The sequence below is a fragment of the Maniola hyperantus genome, chromosome 1 (genome assembly GCF_902806685.2).
Source record: "Maniola hyperantus chromosome 1, iAphHyp1.2, whole genome shotgun sequence".
Lineage (NCBI taxonomy): Eukaryota > Metazoa > Arthropoda > Insecta > Lepidoptera > Nymphalidae > Maniola > Maniola hyperantus.
In genome coordinates this window covers 17,950,212-17,963,805 of record NC_048536.1, presented here as the reverse complement: position 1 = coordinate 17,963,805, position 13,594 = coordinate 17,950,212, and the positions used below count along the sequence as shown (strand labels likewise).

At 36.3% G+C, this 13,594-nt stretch overlaps 1 protein-coding gene across 1 annotated transcript; it reads right to left on the bottom strand.

The window, feature by feature from the left end:
- Window positions 1-2,235: 2,235 nt before the first annotated feature.
- On the bottom strand, window positions 2,236-13,253 carry dock (SH2/SH3 adaptor protein dock). Its single transcript, XM_034968344.2, has 7 exons — window positions 12,766-13,253; window positions 9,760-9,953; window positions 9,272-9,532; window positions 9,005-9,092; window positions 8,542-8,732; window positions 7,087-7,282; window positions 2,236-6,420 (listed from the first exon to the last, which is right to left on the bottom strand). Exons 1-7 carry the CDS (start codon window positions 12,868-12,870, stop codon window positions 6,208-6,210), a joined length of 1,248 nt encoding a protein of 415 aa, XP_034824235.1. The 5' UTR covers window positions 12,871-13,253; the 3' UTR covers window positions 2,236-6,207.
- Between the last annotated feature and the right edge of the window lie 341 nt (window positions 13,254-13,594).

The following is a 13,594-nucleotide window of genomic DNA, read 5'->3' as shown; positions in this document are numbered from 1 at the left end:
TATAGAGTGCCCTCGAAAAAAAAATTTCAAAATATCTTCAATGTACAGAATTTGACCTGTTACAGTTTTATTATAAGTAGGTATAGGTATTGATGATATGAATAATTAGTACATAATATGAATAATTAGCAAATAAAGAAAATATCAAAATGTATTAATATTTCAGCTATTTGGCGCTATACATTTCAAAATATGTTTTTCAAAAGAAAGTACAAAACGAAATGGCAATGACCATACAACGTGGCCAATTCTGTTGTATCCATCTTATATTAGACAAGGCATAAACTGACAAGCCTAAATACATTGCTATCCCTTTCGCAATGCTGTCTGCGGAATAGGATAGCACTAGATTTGGACCTGCCAATTCAGTTTAGTTGAGGGATTGTGTACAGCAGAATCAGCACAATAAAGAATAAACTTCAAATGAAAATGGCAACCCTAAATTACAACAATGGCAATTGCACTGAAAAGTAGCCCTTGTAGAAAAATAAATTGTCCCATTTTGATAATACTCGTTATAGGGTCAGTCGCTATGTGGATTTGTTTTTGGACTCTAGTCCCTAGTTTGGAACATCACAATTTTTGGAATCACGAAAAGTCAAATTTTATTAATCAGACGGTTTGTTTAAGTATAAAGATCAAGGTCAAACGGAAAGGTTGTGAGTGGAAGAAAAAGACATGTTGTGCCGACCCCACATAAGGTCAGAAGTATGACGACGTAACAAAGAAACCCTGATCTTTATATACGAGTTTGTTGCCATTTATTTTTCTAATAGCCAGTTGCGAAAATAGTTTTTGTTCGTCAGTCAAATAAATATTTAGATCGATAAAAACACTGAAAAATATTGCATTTGCCAGCGCTCGGCCACAGAAATAATAACTCTTAAATCATTATAATTTAAAAATAATAACAAAATACTGCATTTTTAAGTCATTGTAAGTTCGTATTTAAAGTATAAGTAGTGTACACTCATAAAAATGGCGAGAATAATAAAATAACCTATTATAAAATAGGAATAACAAATAAAAACAACACAAAAGCTGCCGCGGGTAATTGTCACTCTATAGCCCCTTCCACTTAGACTGACATCTATACAGCGAACTGTGACTTTGCTCAGACTTAGGGCGATTACGCACAGCATCCGATCCGAATCCGTGAAAATACTTTCCGAAGTAGTCCTAGAACTATTTGTATGGTAGCTTACGAAATAGCTCCGACTTTCGTCATCCGAGTCCTCTTCGACATCCTGGGTGTGCCTCGGATTTAAATCGGATCTCAGACATCTATAGGCCTCAGCCTGAGACCTATAAAGTGTAGTTTGATTTTGCTCAAACTTTAATTGTTTTAAGTCTGAGCAAAGTCCAGCATGCTCTATAGAGCTCAGCCTTAGCACCGCTTCATTGACGCTTGTTCTTTTGCCACGCGTACTGAACGCTTGCAATTTGCATGCTCCACTCATATTATGAACTGAAAAAATGCCAAGTAACAATGGTGCTAATTCAGTTATACCCGAGTCAAATCTGTAGACTATATTGACAATTCAGTTATACCCGAGTCAAATCTGTAGACTATATTGACAATTCAGTTATACCCGAGTCAAATCTGTAGACTATATTGACAATTCAGTTATACCCGAGTCAAATCTGTAGACTATATTGACAATTCAGTTATACCCGAGTCAAATCTGTAGACTATATTGACAATTCAGTTATACCCGAGTCAAATCTGTAGACTATATTGACAATTCAGTTATACCCGAGTCAAATCTGTAGACTATATTGACAATTCAGTTATACCCGAGTCAAATCTGTAGACTATATTGACAATTCAGTTATACCCGAGTCAAATCTGTAGACTATATTGACAATTCAGTTAAACCCGAGTCAAATCCGTAGACTATATTGACAATTCAAGACTCTAAACACAGTGTTATTTTTTTACAATGTTTTCAAAAGAAAAGGATAGCATTATTTTAAGAACTGTCAATTTAGTTTGACCTCTCAAACTTTAATATGAACGCAACAGGCAAGTTAGCGTATTGCGACGATTACGCGTAAATGAAGCGACGCTACGACGTGTCCGGTGGCGTTATTTTACAAATTAAAATAATTATATCTAAAGTAAACGAAATGATTGATCACGTTGGAAGAGAACGAATCTTAATTTTAAGTTATAAATGTTGTATAGAAGCAGGCGTTACTTTGAAGAAGTCCATGATATAAAATGAACCAAAAGCTTAATTTGCTTCTTTTAAAGTTATTAAAGGCAATTCATCTAAGATTTTGACACATGACATGAACGATTAAAAAAAACTACAATTTTAAAAACATTTGCAGTAAAAATTTAGCAAACAACTTTTACACCAGCTCCTACACTATAAGAATGGTATTTTTGTTTATGAACTTATTGGTATAATGTAAAATCGGTCGTGTGGTAGTATTCATTATTTATACAAAAAAACTAAACTGACTTGAACACAATAAAAACCAATAACAAAAAAAATCAAAAGAATAAAATTTAAAAAGTCAAGACTTTCAAAATCTAGCAGTGCAAATATTTTCATAGAATGTAAATAGTTTTGATGGTATCATAAGGGGGAAAGAGAATTTCTCGGAAATGGTGTTAGGAGATACTCGATAACTGAAAGTTTGAAATATCCCTCACCCTCCAGCACTGGATGTACAGATGAACTTGAGCTTTAAAATAAAGCAGTTAAGGCGTAGATCGTGCGCGCTCTCGCTTGCACGGCTTGAATCAGCTGGTGCATGCGGTTTAACTAGGTGACCAAACTTGAAGGATTTAAAAGTATTTTTTGGTCAAAATATAACACGATGTAAAAATGATTGCAATCGATTCTGTTACTGATTCTGAACAAACTACTTTCAGGTTTTGCTTATACTAAAATTGTGTCGTGTATATTACAAACTTTCAGCTTACATCAAGCATCCAAATTCTCAGACTAGGAGTAATAAAGGCAAAGGTGGGGGAAGGTAGATGTAGGCAAGTAGAAAAGCGAAGCTTGTGATGGCGGCGTATTGACTAGCAACAGTCACGTGTCGAGGCAGCCCTGAGATTCCGACCAGCGACGCAAGTTCAAACTACCCGCATTTTTTTATTTGGCTCCACAGCCATAGGTTCCAGCCATTTTGAGCAAATTGAATTATTATGTCCATTATTAGGTCATGACTTATGACATCTAAATAGATATCTAGATGTCAAGATAAATCAATAAGTCAATGAGAATCAGGAACATTACTAAAATTACTGATCAAGGACCATTAAAATGATAATAATTATGGAAAAAAAGACTTGTATATAAAGTATATTTTGTGTGTTGTTACTTTTACTCAACAAATCGCTATATTGAAAAATCCACACATTTTTTTCTGTTGTGAACTACATGTCATTATTTAAGTTACATGACCTGATGATCAAAATTACCTTTTACACATCTGACAGGTAAATTTGATCATACATTGAAACAAAAGTAGTATTTTGAGTGGATAATTTAAACTTGCGTCGCACATTCAACTACAGGTTATTCTAATTCGTTGTAAGAACCACTAGAATAAACATTTTAAACCCAAAATCATCATTCCGTTGTAAATAAATACGCGTTATTTTAATAACGCTTAAAAAACTTTTTTCCAAAATTATAAATAATCAAAAATTGTTAAGTAGGTAAATGGTATCTCTTACAGACAAGTTTCACTGTGCTCCTTACAAAGTAAAAAAAATCTACATTGTATAGTAGCATTCTGTACATATTATAATGTAGATAACTCTGCCGTTCTCTGACTAAAAAGCCGTTAAGTGCAAAAAATATTTAAAAATAAGAATGATATGTAGTAGGTAAGTAAAAACGGTCCTACGTGGCATTCTTTTTTGAAAATTCTCACGTTTTTGGGAGATAACTCAAAAATTATTTTCGCACTTAACAGGTTTTTAGTTAAAGAACGGCAGAACTACGAAATATATAATATAGGGTGAAATTAGAGCCAGTTAGGTATGTTATTAAAAGAAAGAATAAATGCCATAAAATTTTCTTATTTAAACACGTACTGTTTTTCAAAAATTCCCGTTTTCTAACCACTTTACTTTGACTTACAATATCTTATTTTGCCAAACATCACATTGCATATGCACTTGTGTTTAATATTTTTTTTCTCATAATTTATATAATAATATGTTATTAATTAATTATACAAATCGTCGTGTACACAGGCTAAATTATGGGACCATGAGTACAATACGTAAAACGCAGATTATCTATAAAAAATTATTTAAAAATTACACTACATTACTTATCAAATTGTATGATATAGAAATTGCCCTTATTTTAATTATTATTATTATTATAGAGAATGCAAAGCCGTTTTTTGGTTTATTATCGTTATAATTATTATATTTTCGGTGTTGCATCAACGCCGCATTAAACTACGTAATATTACACAACTGTATACAGGGACCCCAGCTGACTATATTCCACTCCATCAATATTTACTAAAGTATGCTTTTTGTAAAATATTTACTTTTGCCTGTCACTTTTAGAATATGTTACATTTATCTCGAGTTATTGTAACAGTAATTTCATCACAACCTATCAACAATGCTGGATCTGACAATCTACATTTTGCAGTCTACAGTTAAAAGAGTACCACTAAAATGCTATGCTAAAGATGGAAATCAAATTATCGGACGTGGCTAACCACCGCGATTTATAGGTATCTGGATAATAAAAATGTACACTGAAATGTGTAAACTATCGGACGGAAACTATCGGACGTAAGTAGCGGACGTAAGCTCGGACGTCCGATAGAATTTTGGTCCACTGGATGTTTTTGTCACCCAAAAACGCTCGGATGATCCCAGTCCCAAACGACTGTGCTCATCTATATGCCGACACGTCCGATAGTTTGATTCCACCTTAAGGGTTATGAAATTGGAAATTAACATCTTAATAATTCTCATATCCTTACTGTTAGAATAACATTCTTTGGTAAATATTTTTAACTTAATAATTGCTCTCGTGAATATTTGCTGATTTGCAGATCCGACATCATTAATAGGGCGTGGCGATTTATTATTCCCTGTCACATTGTAAATTTTTATCCGTGCCTTTAAATTCCAATGATAATTTTTCGTTGTTGTCCCAATTTTCAACATAATATAATTGACACATTATGTGACAGGTAACAAGAAATTCGTTGTTACCTGTCACATTGTTCATCGTTACCTGTACCTTTAGTACCAATGACTCATTTTTCGTTGTTCACATTTGTGTATTAATATAAACTGAGCTGGATCACTTTGATATACAGCTTAAAATTTTGACACTGTGCGCTATCTTTTACTATATTATGTGTAAAAGCAGTTGTGACTTCCCTCTTTGACATATTTGTCAAAATTTTATTGACATATAAAGTTACAGTCATTTGATAAAGTGATTCTTTAGCCCTACCAAAGTCTAAATATTTTTGGATCATCCTTCCATTACTTGGCATATCCTCTAGTTACTACAGCAGTAGCTAAGTCAAATAGATCAAATGGAATGAATACATCGTTTCACATGTTTCATTTTTTTACCCCCAAAAATGACACATAATATAAATTTATTATTAGGCCTAACTAAATTTAATGTATTTATTATCAACTAACAATAGTTTAATTGAGTATCATTTCAAACAAAAGATTATTTATTTTATTTCATAATAGTTAGTTACTTAATATAATTTTTAAAAAAACTACAAGAGAGACTAGAAGCAATGTATTCGATTCCATTAAATCAGCATTCACTAAAATTTCTTGGACAAACTTAATAGTACCTATTTCTATAGGAAACAAAGCGCTTACCTCTTGGTTCATTATTCTATGTTACTTTTCCAAGAAATTGGAGCGACTACCTGCAGAACAGTCAGTGTAGGACCTGAGTGCACACGAACACATGTGATTGAGACTGACGCCGTAAGCATCCCGATAACCTAGAGCAACACTCAGGCCTCAGCCTTAGACTAGACGCGCACTGGTGATTCCTTACACTACACTTTCACATTCACTATGTCCACATTCCACACATGTATTGAGCTTCACGTCATCGCGACTACGATGTCACCGTTTCACATACGTATCACGAGTGTGCGAGAGGTCTAACGCAGTCGTTCATCCGCGCGCCGGAGGGTATATATAGAGCCTCGCACGGTTTCCGCTCAGCAGTTCGCGGCCGCGCGTGGCAGCGGACGCACGAGGTAAAGCTTCTCTCCTTGTTTATTGGTGTATATTGGTGCTCGCTGGTAATGTGCGACTAGCTGATCTAATGTTGTAAACTTCCGCTGCCCGATACAGTATAAGTTACCTTCGACTTGCACGCGGAAATGTTTGTTGCGGCCCGGCGCTTTTAATGATACGGAGAAGTCACCCACCTGAAATTTAAAAAGTTATGCTGTTTAATATTAAGTACAAAGTTTGTTTGACCAAGCTAAAGCCACATACAGGGTTGAAACGAGTGGTTAATGATGATGACTGATTAATGAAACATGCAGTAGGTAATTTGTTACCAGCTGTTCATTGTTGATGTTCATTTTTACCTGTCACATTGTTCACGTTTACCTGAATCTGTAGGCGTCTAACGCTGGCTTTTTACTATCACAGTTTAAAAGCTTAACAGATTGCGAAGGCAAAGCACATAGTTCGAAGAACCGATAGTCGCAGGAAGCCGCTGATTCACGTGGCACAAGAACGTGCCATGTTGAGGTACCTACTAGATACTGATGTCCAGTTGTGTATGTCAATCAGTTGATGTCGACAGTCAAAAGAAGAAATCAAAGAAGCAGACCGACGATCTCCCTTCATTACATCGAGATGAAAATACAACAGCGCGATGCTTTCACGTGGCACAAGAACGTGCCATGTTGAGGTACCTACTAGATACTGATGTCCAGTTGTGTATGTCAATCAGTTGATGACGACAGTCAAAAGAAGAAATCAAAGAAGCAGACCGACGATCTCCCTTCATTACATCGAGATGAAAATACAACAGCGCGATGCTAAGTGACAGTTCCGCCTTCTAGGTGAGGTTTTAAACTCACATTGGTCTCGGAGTCTCGTATGAGAAAGTCGCCATCATGTCCGTGCTGGTTGAGCAGCGCGTCACAGTGCGTGCGCGTGATTGCGCCGTAGTACCACGCGCGCCCAATCGCGCCACCACCACGCGTGCCCGGCCCGCCACCTGCCGCACCGCCTGCCGCCGCGCCACCACTGGACGGACCGCCTTCATTAGCTTCACTGCAATATACGAATTCATCATGTCAAAGTATTTTTCGAATACAAAACTACGAGTAGTTTTTGATGGCTCAGCATGTACAACATACTGGTAGTCTTTCAATGAGTCTCAGATGTATGCAATAAAATGGGGCTAAATAGTGCATGACAATTTTTTCTCAATTTTATTGTAACTAGTGTTTAACAAGAATGTCAATATAACAGGTAATTTAGAGAATGAGTAGAGTTTTTAGAAGTAGCATATTCTAGACCAGGAGAATCATGTGATTGTGATTGAACCTTTTTTTTTTTTTTTTTTTTTTAAATAGATATAGCGAGCAAGCGAGCAGGCGGGTCACCTGATGTTAAGTGATTACCGCCGCCCATGAACATTTGCAGCACCAGAGGAGCCGCCGATGCGTTGCCGGCCTTTTAGGAATTTGTTGGTCCGCCCCTTGAATAACCCCATGTTATAATCTAGTGGGAACACCGCCGATGGGAGTTGGTTCCACAGTTTGCACGTGCGTGGAAAGAAGGATCTGGCGCAGCGGACGGTCGAAGTGCACCAGACACCCAGATGGTGAGGGTGAAATTCCTTACGGTGGCGCGCGGTGCGGTTGTAGAAAAAAGAGGGTGGAATGAGGTCAAAAAGCTCTTCAGAGCACTCCCCATTATACAGGCGATAGAACACGCATAGAGAGCTAACGTCTCCCTACCTAACCTAAAGAAAGATTTAATTTTATTTATTTATTTTATGGAAACAAACAGTTATAATTATTAAAATGATAGGTAATACAAGATGTATTACCTATCATTTTAATAATTATAACTGTATATTATACCTGTATATTATACTATATTATATAAAATGAAAAGCTGACTTACTTATCTGTCAAGGCACAGTCCAAACTACTGGACGGATCGGGTTGAAATTTTGCAGGCAGATAGCTATTATGACGTAGACATCCACTAAGGATTTTTGAAAATTTAAACCCTAAGGGGGTAAAATTGGGGTTTGAAATTTGTGTAGTCCACGCGGACGAAGTCGCGGGGATAAGCTAGTACTATACAAAACACTTAAACCTAAATTTGTCTCCAATGTAAGATTAACACTTATTACATAAATATTTGCCTACAACTAAATAATTGGGTACAGCACGCGCATGAAACCAAGAATGATAGGTAGGTTACAACTTATTAGACAAAAAACAAACCAAAGCCGACTAGTGTAGTAAGATTCTGGAGTAGGTAGATAGCGGTGGTGACCCGACATTTAACCTTACCTGTATGGCTGCGTGAGATATTCTGCCAATTCCTGAAGATAGTTGCGCGGCACGAGACCGATTTGTCCGCGATTGTCGCGCGCGCGATACCACTCAGGGTCGGATGGCGGTCGCTCGATGATCTCCAGTCGGTCGCCTTTCTCGAACGATAGTTCTTGCTCGTTATTTGAAGTGAACGAGTATAGAGCCACCTGAAAATGACAAAACCATTATAGTGACGAATGCAAAGGCAGTAAAAGGTAATAATAAAACATTGAGTAGAAAAAATCTTAATATTTAGAAGGAAAATATAGGGAGTTGGTTTTAGTTAGCATTTCAAGCCAGTTGTCATCTCTGGACCAATGGATTTAACAAAAGGACTTTTACAGATCAAGTAAACAATCTGATGTTTTAATTCTGTAACATCAAAAAATGAATTTCTTCCTCAGTTGATTTATACCATCCTTATAACAATGGAACTTACTACAATGTCTAGAACATTCTCTGCCATAGCATATGTATGTACAGTGTCTTCGCCGTCTCCTTCTTCACTGGTATAGTTTGAGGGAAACCTGAAATCAAATAAATTTGTAAACTTTAGAAACTAAAAAAATTAAAAAATTAAATGTTTGTGATTTGCAAATTCGTACTTATATGTTTCATTTAAAATGCAGGGGCAAAATAGATTACTTATTGATAGGTGATGTAAATAATTGCATAGTCTTTCCATTTATATGTGTTATATGCTCACCATCCAGTATGGCCCTGGTATTGTCCTCGCCACCAGCCATCATTGCTCTTTTCCAGGATCAGTATGCGAGTGCCCTTCGTCAGAGACAACTCATCAGGCTGCTGAGCCTGGTAGTTGTACTTCACTACCGCAGTGCCCAGAGCTTCAGTGGGCTCCACTCGACGAGCCCCGGGTGACTCCGGGCCCGCTGCCCCACGGACTGGGGAACTGTTAGAGGGCAGGGTCTTGGAACCAGAGCCCTTTTTCACTTTCTTCTTGATGCTAGTAAACAAAATTATAAACAAATAAATTATATCCAAAACTAAGATTGTAAAGAATTTTAAACAGTTGAACCTTGAATGTTGAAAATAAGAAAGCAACTAACTAACTTGAACATTTGCTATAACTGTTTGTGTCTTGGTCATTTCATGTATTGCAAGCAAAAAATTTTGCAAACATTGTGGTACACAGCATAATACATCGTTACACGATTTTAAATTTTTACTAACCTATCAAAGAGTGATGGTTTCTCCTTCTTAACATAGTTGCTGGGCACGTAGCCAGACTGGCTGCGCGCGTTCTGCACGCGCCACCAATGTTTCGAGTCATCGAGCAGCAAATATCGCTCGTTCTTTCGCAGGTCCAGCTCCTGCGCACCTTGCGCGGCGTAATCGTACTTAGCAACTACGTAGCAGACATCATCCTAGATAAACAAACTACATTTAAATTATGTACTGGTAAAATCTTTTGGTAAGATTACACCTAAGCGAGACAGTAAAATGTCACTCGGCCGAGACGTAAAACATATTAAACATTTACTTATGGTAAAGTGTTTATACCAACCGAGTACTCGGCCGAGGACACTGACTCGCGACTGTACTCGTTAGGTGTAATCTTACCATTAGTGTCTATGTCTAAAGACAGTATTTTATAAATGGGTGTGAAGGACTGAGGACAGCTTAATGTTGGTGATACCAAAAATAGGCCATGTCCAACACACAATTTTAATCATTTAATTTTTAAACCAGTTATAATACCAATACATAGTGATAATGCGGCCTAAGGTGAAGCATGTGTGCCTAAAAGATACCTATTCATGATCACTATGTTTTTATATATTTTATCTAACTTGCAATAACTGTTAAAAACAACAGGCAAACACAAAATTAAGGTTGGCAATTGCATGACAAGTGTGTATGACTCATTTCAGTTGAGCACTGTGTGTGTGTGCATGTGTGTGTGTGTGTACAAACTCTGTGTGTGTGATTGCAGCCAAGCGCTAGTCTATAAATAAATAAAAGAGACTAGGCATATTCTCTTATTAGGGACAACTAGTCACTCTCCATGAGCCCTGAAATAATTGTAAAGTTTTCCCTCTAACTCTTTTATCTATAATTCTCTTTTATTTTTTAAATGTACCAAAGTACACAAAGTATTATGTAACTCCATGATTTATTGTATGGACTTACACATCAGTGGTAAAACCATTCATAACATCAACAATTCATTCATAATAACTTATGACTAATAATTATATTATTTTAATTAAGTGCTGTTAAACTTATAAATATATATAAGTTGGTATAAGGTATACTTGGAAATATATCATTATAAAATTTTTGGCTCTAGGAATTACTACACTGAATTCTTATAGTTACAATATTAAATTTTATTACTATTTTTATTTTATATTATAATTATTTATTTATTTTTTTAATTCAATTTTTATACCAATTTTGATTTTATTTTATTTAATACTTAAGTAAGTAATAAGATACCAAAAATAGTAAATACTAAAACTCAATATATTATTTAGATGTAAGTCACAAAATCGGAATTGATATATTTGGCTACAATTTGTATAATAGAACCTTGATACCTCCTACTCAAATAAACACTGTATGCACAGTGCGAGGAAGTAAGGAAGGTTACACCTAAGTGAGAGCAGAGGAAATGATGCCAATTAACATTAGCGCAATTGTGTAATTAAACACATGCCTCTGTGTATCTTGTTTGTACTCTATTTGCAATTATGTTCATCTATATATATAAAACGAAAAGGTGACTGACTGACTGACTGATCTATCAACGCACAGCTCAAACTACTGGACGGATCACGCCGAAATTTGGCATGCAGATAGCTATTATAACGTAGGAGTCCGCTAAGAATGGATTTTTCAAAATTCAACCCCTAAAGGGGTAAAATAGGGGTTTGAAGTTTGTATGAAACTCTGTCAGTTTTGCAGTTAGAATCGCGAAATTTTGGAATTTACACTAATCATCTACATATATAAAAGGAAAAGGTAAAAATTGGGGTTTAAAATTTGTGTAGTCCACGCGGACGAAGTCGCGGGCATAAGCTAGTCTAAATATTAATGGAAAAGGCGACTGACTGATCTACCAATGCACAGCTCAAACTACTGGATGGATCGGGCTAAAATTTGGCATGCAGGTAGCTATTATGAGTTATGACGTAGGCATCTGCTAAGAAAGGATTTTCGAAAATTCATCCCCTAAGGAGGTAACCCCTATAGGGGTTCGAAATTTGTGTAATTCATGCGGGCGAAGTTGCGGGCATAAGCTAGTTCATTTATATGATGGAGACTTTTTACATAGTAAATGTGTCAATTTGTCTAATTTGTGAAATTTAAGTCATAAATCAAACACCTCGGGGACTTGTTAACCCAAGACCTTAGAGATGAAGCTGATAAGAAAATTTATATTCTAAATCCCCCAAATATAAATATGAAATTCTAAATCCCCATGTATTATAAATATGAAAGTCTGTTTGTTTGTTGGTTTATCCTTCAATCATGTCGCAACGGAGCATCAGAACAAAGTGATTTTTGCACGGGTATACTTAAAAACCTGGAGAGTGACATATCCCGGAAAATCGAAGAGTCCCTATGTAAAACCTAAGCATCTGCTAATATTATAAACACAAAACCTTTTAAGGCCTGACCACTGAACCAATCTTGACAAAATCTGTCCTTGCATTCTAGACAGACATTTAAGATAAGTACTTTTTATCCAAGAAAGAGTGGTACATCCATCAGCTAGTAAAGGACAAAATAAGTACTATTTATCCCAGAAAGTGGTAAGAATCTGTTAGTAAAGAACATAGAATATCAGTGCTATTGAAATATTGATTTTTGCAACCACGAAAATGTTTGCATGATTTGTAGGTCTTTTCTTCTATAATTTATTTCAATACGGGTTTTATCTGTGATTGGTTTTAATTCATTGATTGGAGAAAAATGTATATTTTAGGTCTACATTAGACTGATTGACTTTCCAATTGGAATTTTTTACGATATTTTTTTTAAATATGTTTTTTGAAGGAATATAGTAGGTAACTATAGTATAATAATTAATCCAATAGCTGAGTATATTTAAATATTTAATGCAGTTATGAAATTAATCATTTTTGGACAATTTTTTTTATTTTAGGGCTTCGATTGTTATGTTTGTTTTAGCTTGAGTTTCTGGGCATCCAAATCGATCGTTAACATTACCTGGGTGTTCTTCCCGTGTCTGGAGTTGGCCATCGCGTGCGGCGCCGGCAGCGGCTTGTTCGCCCACACCGAGTCAGCGGCGCGCACCGACCGAGTCTCCAACATGACCAGACCCTCGCCTCACTGATACATGTCGCCACGAGCGCCGGCCCTGCACTGCACCACACACTGCACCAATACTCCCTGCACACCCCTCGACACCTAGCCCACTTGCACAACAACACAGCGCGACAGTCCCGCAGCAAAAACTCCCTATTGTTTGTCTGCAGGACGTGCGAAAATACGATCGAAAGCTATTTCACGATCGACGAGAAACGATGGTTGTCACTCCATCGAGCCGCACGAAAAAACAATCTTTAATAAAATAGGAACCCTACAAAAACACTTTTATTACACGTTTTGCAATTTTTGTGTAATATTCAGGCAATTTTATCACATTTGTAGTTTTAACAAAAAAAATCACATCAGTCGGTGGGGCACAGCAACGAATCAATAGACAAAAGAAAGGATTTATTTTTATTGGCTGTTCCTGTTCTGCCATAGACAATAAGAAGTTTTTATAATTTATTTCGGACAAGGACAGGAGGATAGGATAAGAGGGCTTAAAAAATTGCTTTTGTGAAAGTAGAGATCAGTAGAGATAACTGCGTTTTATCCGCAGTTTTCCAGTTTTCTCTACTTTCTCAAAAGCTACATTTTTTTTTCATGACAACTAAATTGCAATTTGACAACAATGGTACAACACTACTTGTCAGTTGTCACGCATATGTCAGAATTGTCACCTATGCACAGAGTACTTTTTTTTTACATATGCACCCATGTCAAGTAC

Bases quoted from the DNA above. Each gene is read 5' to 3' on its own strand.
- dock (XM_034968344.2), bottom strand. From the start codon at position 12,870: ATGTTGGAGACTCGGTCGGTGCGCGCCGCTGACTCGGTGTGGGCGAAC. The intron at 9,533-9,759 runs GTTAGTAAAAAT...TTTGTTTACTAG, and splicing joins AAACCATCACTCTTTGATAG to CATCAAGAAGAAAGTGAAAA. The intron at 8,733-9,004 runs GTAAGTTCCATT...TGTCATTTTCAG, and splicing joins AGAATGTTCTAGACATTGTA to GTGGCTCTATACTCGTTCAC.